Source organism: Somniosus microcephalus, chromosome 3, assembly GCF_052327205.1.
Source record: "Somniosus microcephalus isolate GS21.2 chromosome 3, FLI_Smic_1.0, whole genome shotgun sequence".
Taxonomy (NCBI): domain Eukaryota; kingdom Metazoa; phylum Chordata; class Chondrichthyes; order Squaliformes; family Somniosidae; genus Somniosus; species Somniosus microcephalus.
In genome coordinates, this window is record NC_140989.1 from 340,560,251 (window position 1) to 340,584,949 (window position 24,699).

General features: G+C 41.1%; 1 protein-coding gene across 4 annotated transcripts in view; it reads right to left on the reverse strand.

The window, feature by feature from the left end:
- Positions 1-24,699, reverse strand: part of LOC147122286 (palmdelphin-like) — a 141,373-nt gene continuing 116,674 nt past the window's right edge. For all 4 annotated transcript variants that reach the window (XM_085983255.1, XM_085983257.1, XM_085983256.1 and 1 more), the window contains 5 exons: positions 17,021-17,135; positions 15,614-15,638; positions 15,396-15,515; positions 12,756-13,865; positions 1-432 (listed from right to left, as the gene is read on the reverse strand). In XM_085983255.1, coding sequence (XP_085839381.1) covers positions 386-432; positions 12,756-13,865; positions 15,396-15,515; positions 15,614-15,638; positions 17,021-17,135 — 1,417 coding nt within the window. In that variant the 3' untranslated portion in view covers positions 1-385. The remainder of the gene's footprint in view (positions 433-12,755; positions 13,866-15,395; positions 15,516-15,613; positions 15,639-17,020; positions 17,136-24,699) is intronic.

The following is a 24,699-nucleotide window of genomic DNA, read 5'->3' on the forward strand; positions in this document are numbered from 1 at the left end:
TTTTGCCAAGAGTACTTTATTACTCACGAAAGACTGTCTTTTAAACTAACATAAGTGAAAGGCAGTTTCAAAGACTAAAACTAATTTAATGCAATTTTGCAATGGTTAATTGAACTAACTACTGCTTTCCACATAATATAGAGCACAAATAATCTGATACTTGTAACATCAGTTATATTTGGGTAAATGATAGCCGATACAAATGTAATGGATACAACATTTTGATTGAATATACGTGGTAGCTGAACAATAGGGAAGTTGCAGCACAACAAACTCAATGGATGGTCATTTCCACTTGTCCATCTTGTATTTAAGAGGTCATATTACCTCCCACAGTTCCAGGTAGAAGTAATGGCCAATTTACTGTTGGATGGAAGGCTCCACTTTACATCATCACCTTTTTACCTAGCCTGCTCATTTTAGTTTTTAAGGCTGTTGATTAAGGGAGAAACAAAGATGAATATTGTTACTTATTTTCCTGGGACATTTTCAAATATCACTAAATTTTTAAAACCAAATGCCATAGGAAGAAAGGCACCTACCACAACATTACGTTGATGTCTTAAGCACATAATTAGTCATGAAAAGCTTGTAAGAAACATTGAGAGCTGGCATGCGTTTAGAGCACAGAAACGTTTTATGTAAAGGTATTAGAGTATTAGATCAGAGAAGGCCAGAATTCCTTGTTGTAGCAGTGGAGAACATTAAAAGATTTAAAGTTCTTATTAATATAAAAATATTTTCAGTAAATAAGCTCTTCAATTCACATACTGCACATTGGTTTTGAGGTGTTACTAGCTATAACCATCTACTCTGCACAGTTACAATAAAGATATCATTGATATCTTCATTGAAATGGTACTGAAAGGTAGAGGTAGCCAAATGGCTTGTCCAGCAGCATGGGTTTCCATCACTGAAGTGTAGTAATTGGCGTTGTCGATCAAATGGAATAAAATACTTATCAAGTGTAGCATACTTCACAAACTGAGAAGGAAGAAACAGAACCTTCAATCTAAACGTCACTGAGATGAACTGTTAATTGCAAGTAAACAGCCAGTAACCACAGTACTACGCAAAGTATAGAATAAGTGTCTCTACCCTATCAAACTATCTAGCCAAACCATTGACTGGTTCCTTATTTACCCCAGATTGTTTGATGCTATTTTGAATATGCACTCACAATTTCTAAATGTTTTCAATGCAACAGGTTTATTTAAAAAAAATATAAAACTTGTCAGTGCATCATCTTAGATTTTTTTTGGCTTTAGTGGTGAGTGGGTGGGAGGTGGGGATTTGGAGAAAGTGATTGAAGCAAATTTCTACATTCTGCTTTTGTTCATCCAGTAAGCCAAATAATAGAGGTGAAGATAGTACAGGAAAGACAGATGAAATGTCTATTCCTTTCGATTCGGGAGGATCCCTTAGCTTTATCATATATTTATAATAATATTTCTTTAAAGTTGTAATGAAGTAGTCGGAAAAAATTAAAGAATAATTTTTAATTCATTGCAAAATCCTAATGTTGCATATTTTTAATCTGGCTGCAAAAAGGAAAGTGCAATCTTCAATAGGGAGTACAGCATTTATTGTTTGTGGCAATTCAAATAAATCTAATTTATGAAAATGTTCATGCTATCACTTATCCACAAATTACTGTGAAAAGAGATATGGTTTATTTCTCTCAATTTGACAACATAGTCAACTCAAGTTAGTAGTACCCTCCCATTATGGGTTGCATCCACAACAACTTATGATGCTGAACTCATAGTTTCCCAGCAAGTTCATTTTAAAATTAGGAACTGACCATATTTTGCAGGCAAATGGAGCTCCAATCCTACACCTAAATCACAGTAAATGAAAGAAAAAGTAGCATATTTGCATAGTGTTCATTTCGTCAAGTGTCTCTACTTAATGTTACTTTCACAGATTATTATCTATGCAAACTCTACCAGGTGATGCTTGTATTAATGGTGAATTAAACTATCAGGCGTTGCAGGTTAAAATTGTCCATATAAAGCTGTACTTAAGTTTTGAAAGGGATTGAACAGCAGAGTATAAGGAATGTTGCAGAGCTTTTGCAAAAGGCATGTCACAACCTGCAACAAACATGTATTAAGATCCAATTTTTTTCATAATAGAATATTTATTGGAAAGCTAATACTCATACTTAAAAGACTGAATTATTAAACAGTGGACTGGATTAAAGGTGCAGTCAGTTACTGCAACCTGTTTTTGTAGATTTGGATTCAATGCAGTAAATTGAGTTGGTAAATTACAAATTTACACATAATTAATACACATTCACACACACATATACATACAGACCTTCCTATATTTGTCATCCTAGTAGCCTTTGTGGATCAAATGGAATTAGACTTTTTCTCAATACTACAGTTAATTAATGCTTAAGGGCTTAGTATTTGCCGTTGTAATTACGGATGTACGGTTGAGTTTTTTAAAATTAACCCCAATCTGAGCCTTGTACAATTTATAGCTGAACTCCTCCTTGACTAACCTGTACACGTTTTATGGCCATGGGAGAGGAGATTCGGTGTGGAGGTAGGGTAAACTTACCTCCTTTACACAAGTATCATTTTTGCATTTGGCATCCGCACCACTGCAACAATGTAAGATGCCATGCACATTGTAGTGTCAGAACACAATGGATCATGGGACACGTAATTTCAGAGCAGACCAGAATAAAACCACGTTTGACCTTGAACAATTACTAACAGGAAAAGCTTGTCCCTTTGAACTAGACATCCATAACATAATGTTATTACTGATGTGCTATTAATAAACAAGGTTAGCAGTACAGTGAGTGACACTAAAATGAATGCTCAATGTGTAACCTATGCCCTGCATATTGATTCACTCACTGATATAGTGTTGGCACAGGATACTTTGTGCTGTACTTTATGGAAATGGTAGCAATGTTATTACAGTGGCAATAGAATCCAATGTAATTTTTTTTTAAAGATCTTGGTCAGATAGTCTATAGGAGATAAGTGGTACATCTAAATATGTAAAGTTAATCTATCAATTGTCATGAATGTGTGATTTTTATTGCGGAGTATATACTTCACGGTATTTGTAACTGGGCTTCAGATTTTGACCAGTGTAGTTTGGTCCTAGAGATCAACATTTTTAGCTCACATTTTAATCTTGGCTCATAAAACCAATACAAACCGAGCAATTAATAAAATGTTTCAAATCGACCAGCTTCATTACAGAATACTTTGCTGGTCATCTCCAATCCTACTTAAATTGTATATTGTCACTTACAAAAAGGCCCAAAAACCTGTGAGTCCTGCTCTGACTAATGTCCACTAGGCCCCGGACCTTGTTGGGTTTCCCGGGGGGGGGGTCAGAGATATTTACATAAAGTGGGCAGGTGCTTGTGCCAGCAGTGGCACAGCACGGGCACCCGCTGTGTCAAGAGGAAGGAGATTTTGCAAAGCAAGGCTACCACTGGGGTGATCGGAAAAGGATGCCGCTGCTGCTAAAAAGAAACAAACCTGGCCCACTTCCCAAAAGGACGGTATCCTTAAGACAGCTGGTCACTTTGCAGGCAACTGTTGCAAGGAAACCAGCCTTTCAAACTATTGTGGGCCCCGTTTCCACCTGGATGCAGTCCTGACGAGTAATGTATCCCTACTTCATCTAGGTTTACATTAACTTGGGGACAATAGAGATGGTACTGGCAGGAATTCTAGCAGGTGATGTCACCTAGCCAGTCCCACCTCTTTCTCTGATGTTCAACCTGAAGGGGTTGAACACGAGTTGCATCCATTCCCACTGCCTGAGGAAATCCTGGTGCAGTTGGAAAGGGAAGTGGCGGACACCCAACATAACAGGGTCCTTCCCAAAATTTTCCTCTGCTTGCCATGACAGTGACCTGGATTTGCAAAATCGATTGCAGATGTGAGGTCTCAATATTCAATTCATTATTACTAACACTTGGCTTTCCCTACAGCTGAAGGAAACCTATTTGTAACGAACACCACAATTATTATACAGTAAAAATGGTCTTGGTACGCAATGTAAAACTGGACCTAAAAATTCACTGGGCCGTTCTATTTAAGTTGTAATTTTAGCCCGGCTGAAACCAGGCAGGCAGTTAAAATTGCCCGGAGGTTATACCAGCAGAGGTCCTGCTCTCTTCCCTCATTCGTCCAACTTGAACCTGCTCTAATGAGCAGATGGGAAGGACACCTGCCAGAAACCAGCAGGCTCCTTCTCTAAACATGCAGTTCGGCTCCAATGACATCATCACTGACTGCTATTTTAACCACGGGCCTGCGTGGGGAAGCGATTGTGGCTTTCCTTCCAGGTCAATCTAATGGGGAAGGGTGCAGAGGCCAGCAAAGGTTCAAAGAAGTAATTATTTTCAATATAAAACTTTCCTTATGGAAATGCTCCTCTGAGCTCCACAAGGAAAGTTTAGTCCTCCCCTGTCCCAGGCTCCAAGTGCCCCCCCCCCCGAACAATTGTGAGGCCCTCCCAGAACCCTCCCCTGCGACTCAGAGTGCCAGGGACCATTCCACCCGACATTACGCTCCCGCCCACCAGCCAGCTGCCGTTTTGGATGAGCAACTGACCGGGAGCTTGTCAATAAGTTCAGGGCATTTAAATCACACCAGGTCTCATGCTGCTGAATTCAGGATGGCTTTCCACCCGCCTCGGTTCCCACCTCGAGATAAAATCGGGGCTTTATTTGCTTGCGTTTTGTGTTGTGCTTTACACTGGGTTATATTGTACAACGGATTAAAATAATAATACTGAATCTTAAGATCATATCTAAATTGAAAATAGAAATAAAAAGGTATTGATGAAAAATCAGCAGGTACTTTCTTTGGTGACTGTTAAAATAAACAATTCCTTGAACTTTCATACAGGATATTCACAAAGAAATGGAAAAATGTTAAACCATACCAGTAATTGCAGCTCTTTTGAAAACATTCTCAATGATTGAAATATTATAAGGAAAGCATACAGCAAACACGATAAAGTAGTGGTAGCAAAGAAAAAAATATTGTCAGTCTATTTAAATATAGCAATCCAGATGTTGTAGCAAGAAATATTTTCCAAGCAGTTAATTATCTTATGAATAATAATACTGTACATTAGTTAGTCGTTATTTAAGTTGTATTAGATTCATGCAGATATGGCAGCACTACAAGATAGTTCATGCTCATAGAAACCCAATCTCCATGAAAATACGTTTAACATTTTTCCAAATAACTATCAATAAGTGAGAGCAAGATTAAAGAAGGAATTAGATGAAGCAATGTTTATTCTTAGAAAAGCAAAGGATGCTAGCATAAGATATCTATACAAACCAAAGTAAAGTGATTAGTGTACAGACACAGGGAAGCTCATTTTACAAAGAGGTTAGGTTCGTCAAATGATGCTCACAATATAGGTCTAACATGAGTATAGCAGGATCTAGAAGTACAAAAATATAAAGCTAAAAAAAAAAATTACATGTATTTTACATTACATTCTTAGTTTATCTGAAACAGTACTTAATACAAAAAACTTCTAAAAGGTGAAGAATTCCAAAGTAAAACACGGAATGAAGATAATAAATACTCAATTTATTATAGCATTAACATTTGAAACCGTCATAGGAACAGGAGTAGGCCATTCAGCCTCTTAACCCTGTTCCACAAAATAATTAGATCATGGCTGGTTCCGTAACCCTCAATACCCTTGCCTAACAGAAATCTATCAATTTCAGTTTTGACATTTTCAATAGACCAAGCCTCAACGGTTTTTTGCGGGGCAGATAGTTCCAGATTTCCACTACCCTTTGTGTGAAGAAGTACTTTCTGACATCACCCCTGAACGGCCTAGCTCTAATTTTAAGGTTATGCCCCCTTGTTGGGTACACTCCCACCAGAGGAAATAGTCTCTCTCTATTTACCTTATCAACTCCTTTAATCATATTAAACACCTCACTTAGATCATCCCTTAATCTTCTATACTCAAGGGAATACAGGCATAGTCTATACAACCTATCCTCATAATTTAACTCTTTTAGCCCAGGTATGATGTTGGTGAATCTGCGCACCCCCTCCAAGGTCAATATATCCTTGCTGAGGTGCGGTGCCTCCAGACCTGAACGCGATACTCTAAATGGTGTCTAACCAGAGCTGTCAATTAAAAAAGTAGCTAACGTTATCAAATTGAAAACTGCAGTAGAGTAGCATGCTTTTGAGGTGCATGAGCACTCATTTCACTCCTTTCTGGTTTCAGGTCTGAGCAGTAACAAGCTCTCAGTACTGTTAGTGCAATGAGCTGGGGCACAGGCTAAAGGCCAGAAGAGGAAAAGGTGAACAGTTTTGATTTAACTAATTCACAAACAGATTGATGATTGAGATATATATATATCTCAAGGATGATTGGAAGTGGATCGTGTTGGCAGGTTTAAGAGGGAACTTGTTAGATATTTGGTAGAGAAAATGACTGGGAGGGATTGGAAAATGTGGTAGTGCAAGGCATTTTTCAAATGTTGGGACAAGCAATGTACTCGTCTGATCCTGTACATTCACATGTTCTCAGTACAAGACATGGAATGGGTCCATACCCTACAGTTCTTGGCCCAGATTTCACTGGAGCAGGGCATCTTGCAGCATGCCCAGTTAGTTAAGACTTGGTTGCAAACATTTCGTTTTTTTAATTTTTTGCCCACAAAGTTGCTGGAAGTGCGGGCTGATAACCGTGCGAGGGCAACGAGGCATCTGGGACCTTGGTGAACAATGGGACTAACAATGTATCTCCTTAACCAATGAGATTAAAGGATTGGAAAAATAAACAGAAGGAGGACTAGATTCACCAGACTGATACCTGGGATGGCAGGAATGACGTATGAGGAGAGATTGGGTCGATTGGGCTTATACTCGCTGGAGTTTAGAAGAATGAGAGGGGATCTCATTGAAACTTATAAAATTCTAACAGGACTAGACAGACTAGATGCAGGAAGGATGTTCCCGATGGTCGGGGAGTCCAGAACCAGGGGTCACAGTCTAAGGATAAGGGTCACAAGCTTTCGGAGCGCTGCTCCTTCTTCAGGTGAAGTGGAGAAATGCATAAAGACACAGCTTATATAGTCAGAGAATCATGTCAGATGTTTACAGGTAACCTTTCCAACTGCCATTTATCACACCTCGGCAGAGAGATAATCACAGCAGTCAAAGGTGTGAATGGTGTCCAAACAGGTCAGTCAGGGAAACATTACAGGGAGTCAAGTTGGACCCCTCCGGAGGGTCGCTGCCCTAAGCTTGACATGTATGCTCAAGCTGTCAGGAGATGCATCAACGCCAGATTCATCAGCCGCACTCACAAGACAGTCCAGAATGTCACCCGAGCACAACGCAACGCCATCCACACTCTCAAGACCAACTGCAACATCGTCATCAAACCAGCAGACAAAGGAGGTGCCATCGTCATACAGAACAGAACGGACTATTGCAAAGAAGTATACCGACAACTGGACAACCAGGAACATTACAGACAGTTACCCGCAGATCCGACCAAAGAGCACACCCGCCAACTCAACAGACTGATCAAAACCTTCGATCCAGACCTTCAAAGCATCCTACATGCTCTCATCCCACGTACTCCCCGCGTGGGAGACTTCTACTGCCTCCCAAAGATACACAAAGCCAACACACCTGGACGTCCTATCGCATCAGGCAGCGGAACCCTGTGTGAGAACCTCTCTGGATATGTCGAGGGCATCCTGAAACCCATCGTACAGGGAACCCCCAGCTTCTGTCGCGACACTACAGACTTCTTACAGAAGCTCAGCACCCACGGACCAGTTGAACCAGGAACACTCCTCGCCACGATGGACGTCTCGGCACTCTACACCAGTATCCCCCACGATGACGGCATCGCTGCGACAGCCTCAGTACTCAACACCAACAACAGCCAATCTCCAGACGTCATCCTACAACTCATCCGCTTCATCCTTGACCACAATGTCTTCACCTTCGACAACCAGTTCTTTACCCAAACACACGGAACAGCCATGGGGACCAAATTCGCACCCCAATACGCAAACATCTTCATGCACAAGTTCGAGCAAGACTTCTTCGCTGCACAGGATCTCCAACCAACGCTATACACCAGATACATCGACGACATTTTCTTCCTATGGACCCACGGCGAAGAATCACTGAAAAGACTACACGATAACATCAACAAGTTCCATCCCACCATCAAACTCACCATGGACTACTCCTCAGAATCAGTCTCATTCCTGGACACACGAATCTCCATCAAAGACGGACACCTCAGCACTTCACTCTACCGCAAGCCCACGGACAACCTCACGATGCTTCACTTCTCCAGCTTCCACCCTAACCACGTTAAAGAAGCCATCCCCTATGGACAAGCCCTGCGAATACACAGGATCTGCTCAGACGAGGAGGAACGCGATGGACACCTACAGACACTGAAAGACGCCCTTGTAAGAACGGGATATGACGCTCGACTCGTCGATCGACAGTTCCGACGGGCCACAGCGAAAAATCGCATAGACCTCCTCAGAAGACAAACACGGGACACAACCAACAGAGTACCCTTCGTCGTCCAGTACTTCCCCGGAGCGGAGAAACTACGCCATGTTCTTCGCAGCCTTCAACATGTCATCGATGACGACGAACACCTCGCTAAGGTCATCCCCACGCCTCCACTACTCGCTTTCAAACAGCCGCCTAACCTCAAACAGACCATCGTTCGCAGCAAATTACCCAGCTTTCAGGAGAACAGCGACCACGGCACCACACAACCCTGCCACAGCAACCTCTGCAAGACATGCCAGATCATCAACACAAATACCATCATCACACGTGAGGACACCACCCACCAGGTACATGGTACATACTCATGTGACTCGGCCAACGTTATCTACCTCATACGTTGCAGGAAAGGATGCCCCGGAGCATGGTACGTCGGCGAGACCATGCAGACACTGCGACAACGGATGAACGGACACCGCGCAACAATCACCAGGCAGGAGTGTTCCCTCCCAGTCGGGGAACACTTCAGCAGTCAAGGACATTCAGCCTCCGATCTTCGGGTAAGCATTCTCCAAGGTGGCCTTCGAGACACACGACAACGCAAAATCGTCGAGCAGAAACTGATAGCCAAGTTCCGCACTCATGAGGACGGCCTCAACCGAGATCTTGGGTTCATGTCACGCTACATGTAACCCCACCTGATGCAGGGTCATCCAGACTCGAGTCGACATTGGCTTGTTCTCTCTACACAGATGCGGCCGGACCTGCTGTGATTTCCAGACAAAAAAAATGTTTTTTGTCTGTTTTTTTGTTTTTCATACAGACCCCAGCATCTGCAATATTTGACCCCTTGTGACCCCACCTCATTGTTCTTTGATGTAATGTTTCCCTGACTGACCTGTTTGGACACCATTCACACCTTTGACTGCTGTGATTATCTCTCTGCCAAGGTGTGATAAATGGCAGTTGGAAAGGTTACCTGTAAACATCTGACATGATTCTCTGACTATATAAGCTGTGTCTTTATGCATTTCTCCACTTCACCTGAAGAAGGAGCAGCGCTCCGAAAGCTTGTGATTTCAAATAAAGCTGTTGGACTATAACCTGGTGTTGTGTGACTTCTTACATTTGTCCACCCCAGTCCAACTCCGGCATCTCCACACTAAGGATAAGGGGTAAGCCATTTAGGACAGAGATGAGGAGGAATTTCTTCACCCAGAGAGTGGTGAACCTGTGGAATTCTCTACCATAGAAGGCAGTTGAGGCCAATTCATTAAATATATTCAAGAAGGAGTTAGATATATTTCTTAAGGCTAAAGGGATCAAGGGATATGGGGAGAAGGTAGGGACACGGTACTGAATTTGGATGATCAGCCATGATCTCATTGAATGGCGGAGCAGGCTCGAGGGGCCGAATGGCCTACTCCTGCTCCTATCTTCTATGTTTCTATAAGAAGGGGGGTGAATTAGAGTGGGTGAATGCAATGTCAAATTAGATACAGAATGATAAATAAAGAAAGATTGGATTAAGACAGAGAGGAGAGAGACAGAAAGGAAAAGAAAGAAAAAAATGAAAACATTTAAAATTTGACATTTTTAAAATCTCCTAAAACAATTCACGACCTGACGGAATGCGACACCAAACTTATAATAGGAAAAGCGGGAGGAGGCTCGAGTGGAGCATAAATACCGGCATGGACTGGTTGGGTTGAATGGCCAGTTTCGGTGTTGTATATCCTACGTAATCCTATGTACTTTCTGGGCCAGAGAGGTTCATTAACAATTATCATGTTGTTAAAAGGGTACTTATGCTATTAATTACTAGACTTAACTTTCTCTGGCGAGTTTACTGGACAATTAATGTGCAAATGCAGCAACTTCATGAAAATCACAGGGATGCCGTTTTCATGAAGCTAACGGTGGAGTGGCGTAAATCAGCCCACAACTTGTGGTGATTTGCAATTCACAGGGTATCTCAGAATAAGCGGTCAGCCATTCAGGACTGAGATGAGGAGAAATTTCTTCACTCAGAGGGTGGTGAATCTTTGGAATTCTCTACCCCAGAGGGCTGTGGAGGCTCAGTCGTTGAGTATATTCAAGACAGAGATCGATAGATTTTTGAATATTAAGGGAATTGAGGGATATGGGGATAGTGCAGGAAAGTGGAGATGAGGTAGAAGATCAGCCATGATCTTACTGAATGGCGGAGCAGGCTCGAAGGGCCAAATGGCCGCTGCTGCTCCTATTTCTTATGTTCTTAAGTTCTCTTCCTCGTTATAAGTTGCTGGCTGATGTGCGCATTAATAACAATGTGCGTCGTTCACATGCCATTATTTTTCAGCAAAATCTGGCCCAATATGTTCACTGAGCTACTAAGGGAGTAAGTCCCAGCCAGAAGGAGAGCAGTCAGATTCATGCAACTTTCTTGTGCCCCCTGCTGTCTGATCCCTGGAACAACATAGGCACCAAGAAAGAAAGAGCTTGCATTTATAAAGCGCCTTTCACAACCTCAGGATGTCCCAAAGCATTTTACAGCAAGTGTAGTCACTGTTGTAATGTAGGAAACATGGCAGCCAATTTGCACACAGCAAGCTCCCACAAGCAGCAATGTGATAATGACCAGATTAACTGTTTTAGTGATGTTAGTTGAGGGATAAATATTGGTCAGGTCAGGGAGAGCTCCCCTGTTCTTTTTGGAATATTAAGGGAATCAAGGGATATGGGGACAGTGCAGGAAAGTGGAGATGAGGTAAAAGATCAGCCATGATCTTACTGAATGGCAGAGCAGGCTCGAAGGACCATGGAATCTTTTATGTCCACTTGAGAAGGCAGGCGGGACCTCGGTTTAACGTCTCATCTTAAGAACGGCACCTCCGACAGTGCATGACTCCCTCAGTATTGCATTGGAGTGTCAGACGAGATTTTGTGCCCACGTCTCTGGAGCGGGACTTGAACCCACAACCTTCTGCTTCAAAGGCGAGAGTGCTACCAACTGAGGCACAGCTGGCACGAGAGACTTTCCCTTGTGGGATGAGCAGAATGAGGCAATAGGAGCGAGAAAGACAAAGTGGTAGAAATTGGACCTTGTTGCACTTGTCTTTCAGGGGCAGAATGAGCACAATAACAGCCAACATCAGGGACCAACCTCATGCACCCAAAAGATGCCTGAAAGACATTTTACCAGTTATTGGGTCAGGCCATTTTTCAGACTTCCAGGTTTGCCACCTAAAACAGGCGTTAGGCCCTTTGCATGTACTAATCAAGGGCCTAACACCTGTCTTAGGACCTCTTGGGGGAATTGGGCTGCCCTGAGCGGTGACTAAAAAGAGGTTATTTTTCATTTAGGTTTGATGTGGAGCCAGGAAGAGCAGGTGTGCTCCTCCTGGCTCCACAACACTCCCAAGCGCCACTGCTGGCCCGTGAACAGCCCCCCGCCCACGCCGCCTCCTGTTCTCCCCATCCCCAACGGACTTGCCTTCGGGCCACTGTTGGCGAGGCAAGTGGCCCGACTCTGATCTTTAGAACGATAGCAAAATACTGCGGATGCTGGAAATCCGAAATAACAACAGAAAATGCTGGAAAAACTCAGCAGGGTTTCGACCCGAAACGTTGACTCTATTTCTCTCTCCACGGATGTTGCCTGGCCTGCTGAGTTTTTCCAGCATTTTCTGTTGTTATTTCTGATCTTTATAAAATGGGAGAGCTGCCTGTGGAGGTGCTACAGGCGCTGGCAGCTCACCCAAATAACGTTAATGAGACCTAATTTCGGGTAAGTCTCAGGCCTCCTGGTTCAGGCACGCGCTCTGTGCCCATTTCAGGCCCAAAAACAGACCGAAGGAAATTTCCACTGCAAAGTATCCTAAATCTACATATCTCTAGGGTTATTTCAGGTTGGTTGTTCAAAACTGTACTTCTTAACTTTTGGCAACAGATCAAAATATTTAAAAAAATATTCTAATTAGAAATTTAAATAGACCATTTAATTCTATTAACTAACACCCAGTTGCCATTTCAGACTTAAAGATTATGTTAATGTGTGAGCACAAAATAAAATATTAACCAAACAGCTATGCATAGAGGTTACTTGACACACATTCTGCACAAGTCAGATATATTACCATTAGTAACAGCAAGAAAAGCCAGGGCTAAGCTTCAGCCTCAAGAATAACTGCTTAAATAGTCACATAATAGAACAGCAAATACATTTTTGTTTGTCTTCTGTACCTGACACAGAGGGGTCATCATAGTTTCCAACTCCATCCATGTGTCCATCAGAGTAATTTTTGTGGGGAGAATGATTTATAGTTGTGCCTTGACCTGAAATTAAAACAGATTTCTTTGGGAGAGAGCTATCTCCTGCAGTTAGATTTATTGCAGCATATGACGTTTTATGTATCTCATCCCTAGTTGAGAGAGGGGCTGGATGAAATACTGGGATAGTGTGGCTATTTGCTTGATGTGGTGACACATCATCATCGTCATCGCTGATCATAACCAGTTCTGCTCGGATAGCTCCTTCGTACCCCAAAACTTTTTTGGTTTCATTTTCATCATCTACATTGTGGTATCCCATGAAGACCATAGTAACTGGCTCCTCAATGTTCGTGGTAGAAGGCAAGGAATGGACAACGTTAAACTTAACGTCTGTTTCTTCAGAAGCAGAAGAAGATCTGCCATCATGATCAAGCTCCGAATTGATAAACACAGCCTCGCGGTGGTTGTCCCTTTGCTGATGACACGGAACCGGTACTGAATTCAGCTCATTTTCAATTAATGGCGACTCGTTAATTCGTTGACTCTGACTTTGTGTGGAGCTCGGAAATCTGAAGTCGGCTGCTAGGCATGGTGAGAAGGGAGCAGGTGTAAATGTTGGCTGTGGAAAAGTGGGTAAATCCCTTTCCTGGTTTATGACAATGTCGTTGCTTCCATAGGTTTGTGCCATTACAGGGTTATGTCTCACAATTCCTTCACTTTTAGTCATATTTTCTTGAATCATTGGTTCAGAACCTGTCTGCTCAGTGAGTAACATTTTAGGAGAGTGGGAATTATTATAGGAGCTTGAGTAAACAGGTGCATGACATGCTGTAGAAACATTGGTTTGCTTTTCACCAGCCTGCTGCAACAGTGCCTCCACCTCCTCATGAGTCATGTCATCTATGCCATTCTGCACCATTCCTCCATCACTGCACAAAGCATACACTGATTTGACCCCATCTTCATAGACTTTAACACCTTTGTTTCTGAATTCATCGACCGTCACTGGTACAGTTGATAGAATGGTGCTTTCTCCAGTCTTCATATCCTTTTGAACATTGATTTCCACAGCAAACAAAGCTGTTAAGGCAACATTTACATAGATTAGTAAAAACCGTTTACTTAATTACCACTGGATAAAACCTTTGGGATTATGAAAGAGCTATTAACATGATTTACCAATAATCCAAAATGATTACACATTGTTTTGCAAAGAAATATGTGTATTCTCTTTACTGTCAGGCTTGGTTACCGACTCCTCCCATTTCCCAACTGAGGGAAAAAATGATCACATCTTCTGCAACTACACCAACAGGGATTGGGCACCTTCACTGGAACGGCTGATCATTGAAATAATAGTAGTGACGGTTTAGCCACAGAAATACTGGCTTGCTCGACACCCACAAAACAGGAGTTTTGTACTGGAATGCCTCAGTGCAAACTTTGGCCCGAATTTTCTCAAAACCAACAGAACACCTTGGGTGGCAGTCCAGTGGGTAGCAACTGGCGGGGGCAGCAAGTGAAGCAGAACTTGTTAATCCTGGATCTCCATCCCAAAGACATGGCAATTCACGTTGCGTGTTGGGGCCGGAGCGGGCAGAACATCTGTCTGGGCCCCAGAGGCCTGGCAATCAACCAGGAGGCAAGGCCTGTGGGATAACACCATCCACTGGATTTCCTACTGCTCCCATTTACTGAGCATTTTTCATTAGATTTTCTGAGGCAATCACTATCACTCAATCACATAAATAAGTGTAAAGTGGTATAGCGACTCAGAAATGACCATATTCAGCATTATAAGTTAGTCTTGCAATTGTGTTAGTTATAAAATTCAGTCGAAGGTACAGAAGGAAGCTAAGTCTACAGAACAGAAGTCAGAGCTTTTGGCATAAGGTGTGATGGCCAGGAAGTCTTCAATTTTTGGGACCATCAAACAACACCCAAATGCCAAGGTAAAAAGGGGGGCACAAGAAGGGGAACTCATCAGTTGAACCCAATATTATCAAGAGGTTGTTGTCAGGATAGTGAACAAGACTTATAAAAGGTTTTCAATGATTCTAGCATGGAGCCTTCATCAAGTCTGTAAGAATTTCCAGGAGCCTAGAAATTACTGGGTGCAATGTCAGTATGACATTACCTGGCTATTTAAACAAACTATTTAACTACTTATTTTAATATCCCATATTTCCACAATGAAATAGCAGGTAAAAAGAACCAGAGAATTTTTTTTTTTTTTTTTTTTTTTTAAATGGAGAGAGTTCTGACGATTTGAAATGTACTACCTGAAAGGGTGGTGGAAAGCAGATTCAAGAGTAACTTTCAAAAGGGAATTGGATATATATTTGAAAAGAAAACATTTGCAGGGCTATGGGGAAAGAGCAGGGGAGTGGGACTAATTGGATAGCTCTTTCAAAGAGCCCGCACAGACACGATGGGCCGAATGACCTCTTTCTGTGCTGTACGATTGTATGATTCTATGATTTGTTAACGGAACTTAAAATATGAAAAGATAGCTACTCCTACAGATGTGGTTTAATTATTTGTGTTATTGACAAAGAGACAATGCCTTTAGGAAGAAGCTGAACAAATACCTAATCATGTAACCTGTACCTGTTTTAGGCTGCCCCAGATCTTGTGTTTCTGCGTCTGGACTTGCTGTTCTCTGCTGGTGCTGAGGTCTATATGATTTCAGAAGGTCAGGAAATTCTGAATATACAACGTTCACCTGGTCTATGAACAGTAACAGAAAAAATTAATAACATAATTCAATAATTAATAGGCTATTGTTGCAAAGGATTATGAAGGAAAATTAATGTTCTTTTTCTTACCTTCATCATTCTCGGCCTGTGCTGCCTGTGAGGAGACAGTTAAGATTCATTTTTATGGTTTCTGAAAACTGAATGTGCTAACAGCAAAATAGTAATCCTATACTAAATATAGCATATACTACACTGTGTATATAAAAGATGTTTTGACTGGATCGTTAAAGCAAAATCTGCAACTGTCTCAACTAATAGATGGTAATAGATTTTTGAAATCCAAAAACGTTTGAGTAAGTTGTCTTCTGCATAATACAAAAATAAAATATCTCCCTGATATATTTAAATTATTACTCTGACACCCTAATACTTGTTGAATAAGCCAAGAAACACTCTTGGTTCCCAAGATATGAAAAAAACCGTAACATTTCAGTTTTGTAGGTAGTGTGATTATATTTGAGACTATACAGATTGTGAGAATGCATCAGTGGAGCCTATTCAACTTAAGGGTATGTTGATTACTACACGTTTCATTTATAGTTTAATAAAAAGTCAAAGTTTTCCAACTGATGGGGCATCTGTAAAAAGTGAAACACTTGCATTTATATAGCAGATTATCGTGTCTCTCAGAAACATCTGAAAACACTTCACACAAAATGAATAACTTAAGAGGTGCAGTCACTGGTGTTGTGTAGGCAAAAGCGGAGACCATTTTGCAAACAGCAAGGTTCAACCAACAGTAATAAGATGAAAGACAGGTTAATTGACACTTGGTGCTGTTGTTTTAGGTAATGTTAGCCAGGACACCACGAGAACTCCCTGTTCTTCATCAAATATTGCCACAAGATTATCAATGCGAGCTGTAGAACAGACAGAGTCAGGTCTCAATTTAACACCGCACCTGAACGACAGCACCAGTGCCAGAGCAAGACCCCTGCAGTGCTGCACTGAAGTGCCAGTCTAGATAATGTGCTCAAATATGGAATGGAGTTTAGTCCCACAACCTGCTGACTTGGAGGCAACAGTCGTAACAAGCTGAGCCAAACTGACACTTTGCAATACATCAAAGAGAAATTCCACCTGTTCTAGTGGGTGTCTAATAGGATGAAATGCTATTATAATTTTAAATAATCCATGCATGCAATCCACGCTAAAGCATCAGATTTACGAGTCCTGACTTGCCTTTGATAACATTCAACTGTTAATTAAATAGGCTGGATTAACACTTCTCTGCTCATTAACTGGCCAATGTAAATAACAAAGCTATAAATTCTTCAGTAAGTTCAAAACATTGTTACTGTAAATAAAAAAGTTGCTTGAAATAAGGGTTTAAAACTCATACCCTCTGGAAAAATGTTCAAGTGCTTGTTGTAGTATTAAAGTAGCGTGATAATCAAGAAAACAAATGCTTTGTGCAGATGCTCCAGGAACAACACATTTGTACTATTCACTGGTCAATAAGTTTGAATATTCTACCTTTATTATATCTGCTGTAGATCTTTCTGCTGCTTTCAGTTTTTTCAGTAACAATTGTTCATTAGATGAAATTTGGGCTTCTTGGTTTTCAAGAGATTTGATTTCTTCTTCAAGCCTGTAAATAATATTTAACTTCAGAAGGTAATAATTCTACTCGGCTTTAAAAAATAAATAAAACTTCAGCAATAAGTTGTATATTTGGCTGAATCACAGTCTGCATCTAAATACACTCGCTCTCACCAAACAGATATCCAGAAAGCACAGTCGGGTTTGTAGTGGGAAGAAATTGGATATGAACTTAGCTCCCATAGTAAAAATCTTTGGTGTAAATAATAGCATATTAACCAGTCTGGATAACACATTGTGTAGTCTACATTCTGGGTAGCCCATTGAGCATACCAAGCATTGTATGTACTGCAAATACCATATAGTGTATTGGGCAGTAAATATATTGATTAGAGTATTGGTCACTGTGTCTACTGGATAAAGTGTATATATAGTCGGTGGTCTATATCTGGTTTACTGTTATATTGGGTAGTGTCAGCTCACATACTGTGTCATGTATTTGGTAGTGTATGTACTGCCGTATTGTCTACACTAGCATAAAAATCTCACTACCCATTCATGAAGAAGCTTCATGCTTGTGTAGGAACATAGGAACAGGAGTAGGCCATTTAGCCCCTCGAGCCTGTTCCGCCATTCAATGAGATCATGGCTGACCTGTGACCCAACTCCATATACCCGCCTTTACCCGATCCCTTAATACCTTTGGTTAACAGAAAGCTATCAATCTCAGATTTAAAATTAACAATTGATAGAGCATCAATTGTTGTTTGTGGAAAAGAGTTCCAAACTTCTACCACCCTTTGTGTGTAGAAGTGTTTCCTAAATTCACTCCTGAAAGGTCTGGCTCTAATTTTCAGACTCTGCCCCCTAGTCCTAGAATCCCCAACCAGTGGAAATAGTTTCTCTCTATCTACCCTATCTGTTCCCCTTAATATCTTAAAGACTTCAATCAGATCACCCCTTAACCTTCTAAATTCTAGGGAATACAACCCTAATTTGTGTAATCTCTCCTCGTAACTTAACCCTTGAAGTCCGGGTATCATTTTGGTAAACCTACGCTGCACTCCCTCCAAGGCCAGCATATCCTTCCTAAGGAGTGGGGCCCAGAACTGCTCACAGTACTCCAGGTGTGGTCTAACCAGGGTTTTGTACAGCTGCAGCATAACTTCTACCCTCTTGTATTCTCGTCCTCTAGATATAAAGGCCAGCATCCCATTAGCCTTTTTGATTATTTTCTGTACCTGTTCATGACATTTAATGATCTATGTACCTGGACCCCCAAGTCTCTTTGGGCATCCACTGTTTTTAGCCTTTCACCATTTAGAAAGAACCCTGTTCTATCCTCTTTAGGTCCAAAGTGGATGACCTCACATTTGGCTACATTGAAATCCATTTGCCACAGTTTTGCCCATTTACTTAATTTGTCGATATCCCTTTGTAATGTTATGCTTCCATCTACACTGCCTACAATTCCACCTATCTTTGTGTCAATGGCAAATCTGGATATATAGCTTTCTATGCCATCATCTAAGTCATTAATAAATACCGTGAATAGTTGAGGCCCCAACACAGATCCCTGCAGGACACCACTAGTCACCTCATGCCAATTTGAGTACCTACCCATTATCCCTACTGCCCGGCTTCTGCCGCTCAGCGAATTTCCTAACCAGGTCACTAACTTGCCCTCAATTCTGTGGGCTTTTACCTTAGTTAACAGTCTCTTATGTGGGATTTTATCAAATGCCTTCTGGAAGTCCATATAAATAACATTCGTAGACATTCCCCTGTCCACTACTTTAGTCACCACTGCAAAAAATTCAATCAGGTTTGTCAGGCATGACCTACCTTTCACATGTAGCATGCTTTGGTAAGATTTATATATTTTTACTTACAAATTCCTCACCGTCTGAATTTTTTCTAAAGACCCCTTTTAGAATATAGAAATTAAAAAGGAAAGAAAAAGGTAATTTGCCCATTATCCAGTTCCTTCCTCAGACCATCATGGACTTTACTCAACTTATTTAGTCCCTTGAGGGAGGCAGTAAAACTCCAGTTTATCAATCTAACATTACAACCAGCATTACATCATCCTGACCAGTTGCTTTGCACACAAAAGACATCTCCATGGGCCCAAAAACACAAGTGTGTTAATATGCTATGGATAATTTGATTGGTGACACCAATGCTCATCTCTATAACCTTCAGTTCTGTTTCAGGTTTGTTTCTTCGGGTTTTCTTCTGTCTCTTTGAACAGTTTTTTTTTTAAACCATGGTTTTCACAAGCTGTTGGCATCAGATTTTAGTTCCAACCTGTGTCCCAGTGTGAATCAACCTTTTGCATAAATAGCTCAGCACAATAACATCTTCTGATAACTGTAGTAACAGAGTAAAAATTGGCTTTCCTGCTATTGGGTTCAACAAAATTGCTGCAGTAAAATATTTTAACTATTGGAAACGAGAACGGTCATCTCATCAGTTTTTGACAGCATCACTCTGGAGGCAGAGCAAAATAAATGCTGTCCTAGTTGTGAAGCTGCCATGTTGTTGTTAGACTATCAGCGAAAGCTAAGTGTGGTTTACATATCTGACCTTACTGATTTTCATTAAATTGCAAACCGAAGGCTGATTAAAACACAACAGTCCATTTGACTGTACTGACCATTTCACAAATTGAGTTCCCCTCCGCTGTTGAAACTCATGTGACTTTGTTATCTCCGGACTCGACTACTCCAATGCTTTTGTTGCTGGCCTCCTATTCTCCACCCTCCCAAAAAATCCAACTTGTCCCAAGCTCTGCTTCACATATCCTGTGCAGCTTGCTCACCAGTTCCATCCTCGCTGATGGAACAGTGGCTCCCCGCCACCCAATGCCTCAAATTGAATATGGACATCTTCATTTTTAAACCCCTCCCTGGCCTCATCCCACTCTTCCTCCAAACCCTCTTGCAGTGCTATATCCCTCTGAATTCTCGGTTCCTTGGGTTTTGGCCTTTGTCACATCCCTGCCCCCTTCACCCCATCATTGAAGACAGAACATCTGTAGTGTATGTAACCGTTCTACCTTTAAGAGAACTATTGTATGTAACCGTCCACCTTTAAGAGAACTATTTTAGGTGTTGCACTACTTTATCTTGGCTGCTGTATACTGTAATACCGGGAGTGACCACACCGGTATATAAGTGCTGTGTAAGGATTTATTGGGCAGATTCGCCCTGACCTTCGAATAGTAAAGTCCTGTTAAAGTTACTCTTGTAGTCTGTGTATTAATTCACCATATAACCCACAGACTTTACAACATCCTGTTCTACTCTCTGGCATTCCCTCCCTAAATCAACTCTGCCTGTCCAACTGTCTCCTTTAAAAATCCTCCTCAAAACTCATCGCTTGGTGTTCATCAAATACAGTACTGTAATTACTTTGAATAGTGACATTGCATGTTTATATTAACACTACTAAGTGTTTGAGGTAGTACACAGCTGGAATCCAGCACAATATTTTCCATTTGCTTTACATTTTTTCCTCAACATACCAGCACTTACTAATGACACAAGAACTTAGAACTGATCAACCAAAAACCAGTATTAAACAACCGGTTATCTTACTTTGGTGCAAAATATATACATATCTGAAATTCTCAGTCATTAATCTTGGATCGAACTTTCTGATGCCATACAGCAAACAGTCACAGAAGTTTGAGAGATGATGCTTATAAATTAAAAGAACTGCTGTACCCAGTCAGTCAAAGGGAATTCTGGATGATTTGTGTACTATGACTGTCATATTGTGACACTACTCTTTGCACTTAATACTTATTTTTCTTTTTGGGTAATACAGGGGCACTCCATTCACAGAGAACCATGTCTGAATTCTCGTTATGCACTCCCAGCAGGCAAAGGTCGTGTGTCAAGGGTGCAGATTCGTAAAAGTACCCGTTACTTGCCATTCAATAGTCCCTAACCTGCACACAGATCTCGGCCACTTTCGAGCCAGGCCATTGAAGGATATAGAACAGACACTTTGAATAAATATTCAGAACTTTTCTCTCATTATGTGAAGGGATACACCTCGCCTCTTCTTGGTGCCTTTCAATGGTAGCATGGCTATGATTAGGAAGACCCTCTGAGGAATTTCAGGGCACTAGCTTGCCTCCCACTGCTCCGTGAACCACACTCTTCTACTTATGCCAAGTTAAATTTAAAAGAGGGAATTTTCCATTAGTATCTCTTTTTATGAATTAAAGTTACAAAGAATTGTGACAAACCTATCATCCCCTTTTTGGCAGTTCACTTGTGATGCAAGGTCATCAACCCGAAACATGAACTCTCTCCCCAACTGTTGCCTGACCTGCTGAGTGTATTCCAGCAATTTTTTTGTTTTTATTATCCCATTTTTGTCTGTTCACTTTTTAAAAATTTGTTTCAAATAAACAAGAGCTGGAAATAGCTCTAAGGCAATTGATTTTTGAAGAATTATTGAGCCCGACAATGTGAGAAGGCTAGATTGTGTGATCAATTAGGAAATGGAAAATCCTGCTTTCGGCAAATATTTTTTCATGTGACCCTCAATCACTGCAGTGAGGTCGTAAGTAGCTAGAGGGAAATGTCAGTCGTAATCTATAAGGGCTCTTGCTCATTCAGATTGTACTTAATCTAACTTAATAAGTAAATGTATTTTAACAGATAGCAGTCAACCTACAGTACACACTGACAAACCGTTCACTTTTAAGAATGAATGGGGAAAATTTCTTTTGGTCGCTATGGGTCAGCGACACTGTAGACGTAGTGGAAAGATTGCTTTTGATTGCTATTTCTAGCAAAATTGTAAGCGTAGTCTTTTAGAATATGTTTATGTTTGTTAGAAAATAGACCTTCCTGCTACGTTTACTAACACATACATAGCCATTGGCAAATGCCTTCCTCCAACCTGTAGACTGACCCCCTGCCCAGACAGACAGTGTATTAAAAAGATGAGGGCAAATAATTAACGTACTTGGATTTTATAAATACACTTAGGGTCAACTCAAATAAGATCAAATTCTTTTGATTAAAAAAAATTAAGTTACATGTACAAATTATCCATTTCATCTGAACTTTGATGTGTTTTTTAATTATTGACAAAAGACTGGCACTCCCATAAAATATTTTAATATTGCCCGGGTAAGTAGTCAGATGAGAAAACTTTTCACTTTGCTTCAATTTTGCATGTTTTATACAACAATGGTTACAAGTACATTCAACAGAAAAGAATGAATCCCTCAGCAGCATGAAGTATGAAGTCAGCTTTAATACAGTATAATTTTATTGAATGAACATTAAATTCAAAATATTTAGTCATGATCAGGATCATGATTGAATTTATTCATGTAATATCTCCTCATAATCTAACCCTTGCAGCCCTGTTAACACTCTGGTGAATCTGCGCTGCACTGTACGGTGTTGTGGTACGATGCTGCATTCAAGCTCCTGGGGATGAACAACTTGTGGTTGACTGCTCTACAGCACTTACAAAGCGCACTAGTGACCTACAGTGGCAGAAAGGATGTTCTGCGCCAACATTTTTACTGTGTCTGGTACTCAGTGGAGGATGGCAGGAGGAGAATTGATGGCAGCAGTAACATAAGTGATCGCATTTCCATTACTGCTCCAATAGCTGCACATCCAAGCTTTGCAACACAGAAGATTTCACAAGGTAGATAAAGAGGAGGGAAGCTATTTGGCCTACCTTAATTTATCCATCCGAAAACACCTTACAGTCTCCCCTATCATATCATCTTCAATGAAGCCAAGGTTTGCACCTCTGCTACCTTAATCAGAAGGCCATTTTTGCATGAAAAGGTTCTTCCTGACATCTGTCCAAGTTTTAACTATACTGCGTGTTTTAGTATCTTGTCATACCTTAAAGTAGAACTGTGGATTTATCTTATTTAGCCCACTTATTATTTTATATACTTCTATAACGTCCCCTTTCAATATTAAAGAGCCCCAGTTTCTTCAGTCTTTCCTAATACCAGAACTTCGGGTCCCCACGGGTGAGTAAGTGCTGGGTACTCACGCGTAGGCCCAACGAAAGTGCCGGTTTCGTGCATGCACTGCGCATGCGTGGGAAACCGGAACTTCCGCTCCCTTAAAGGAAGGGGTACACAAGTCGAACGCGTGCGCCGGAGAGGTAGCACGTACGCCTGGAACTTCCGTTTTTTTTGCAGCTTTCTCCGGGAGGGTAAGTCTCCAGCAGCTACGCTTTTAGAAAGCAGTCGCAAGGCCTGCTTTTAACAAGGTAAGTGGTGAATTAAGTAAAATTAAAACATTTTTTCCACAGGTTTATTATTTTTTAATACTTTAAAGAAAGGTAAGTTTATTTTTAGCCCTGTTAGAAACTGTACTTAATTTTTTCAAAAATTTAAATTAGTTTAAAATAGTTATTTTATATAATTTATAGTTATTTTAAAAATGTGATTTAAAAAAAATTATTTGAAGTTTTAGTTATGTTTTGGGGCTGAACTCTATTCATAAATTTGACAGCTCTTCCTGTCAAATCTATGAATAGAGATTCCCTGCTACGATTTGCTCTCCATGGCCCACGTGATCCCAGGGGACGCTTCGAACTAACTGCACCCCTGGGATACGCAAGCACTGCGCGCCGGCAGTTGGAGGAGGCCCAGGATCGGAATCCCACGCGGGCCCACAACACAACGGCCAGCGATCTAGGTAAGTGCAGGTCGGAGGCTTGTACCCGCGGGAAGCCTCCAACCCGAATTTCTGGGCCATTACGTTAATACGCTGACATAAGGGATCAGCTTCCTGAACCACCTCCATTCTGCCCCACCTCCACGGCTTGAATCATGCTCTGGCATATTGTGACTGAAATTCAACGCAGTACTTAAGCTGCGGGCTAACCAGAACATCGTGCAGTGCAGCGCCGATTCACCAGAATGTTAACAGGGCTGCAAGGGTTAGATTATAGAGGAGAGGTTACATAAACTCGGCTTGTATCCCCTGGAATATCGAAGGTTAAGAGGTGATTTAATTGAGGTTTTTAGGATTTTGACAGGAATTGATAGTGCAGATAGAGAGAAACTACTTGTGTTGGTGGGGGAGTCTTAGACAAGGGGACACAACCTTAAAAATCAGAGCCAGGTCATTCAGGAGAGAAGTTAGGAAACTGCTTCACGCAAAGTGTGGAATTCTCTCCCACAAAAAAGCCTGATTTGCTAGCTCAATTAATAATTTAAAATCTGAGATCTTGCTAACCAAGAGTATTAAAGGGGCTGAATGGCCTACTCCTGTTCTGATTTTCCTATGAAATTTCCTGACATACGTAACTGGTATTCTATGAGGAATAAGATAGCAATTACTTACATTGACTGAACTCAGTTTCCTATAACAGTTAATTAGCTTCCTACATTACAACAGTGACTACACTTCAGAAGTACTTCATTTACTGCAGAGTGATTTGGGATGTTGCGAAAGACGCTTTATTAATACAAGTTATTCTTTTTCTTTTTTTTAAGAAAAAAAGGGGAATTCTGAAAAAAATCAGGTTGGACACTTTTTTTAAAGTGGGTGTGAGAAACAATCCAGTAATTGGGTAATGGATCAAAGGGATCTGGGAATACA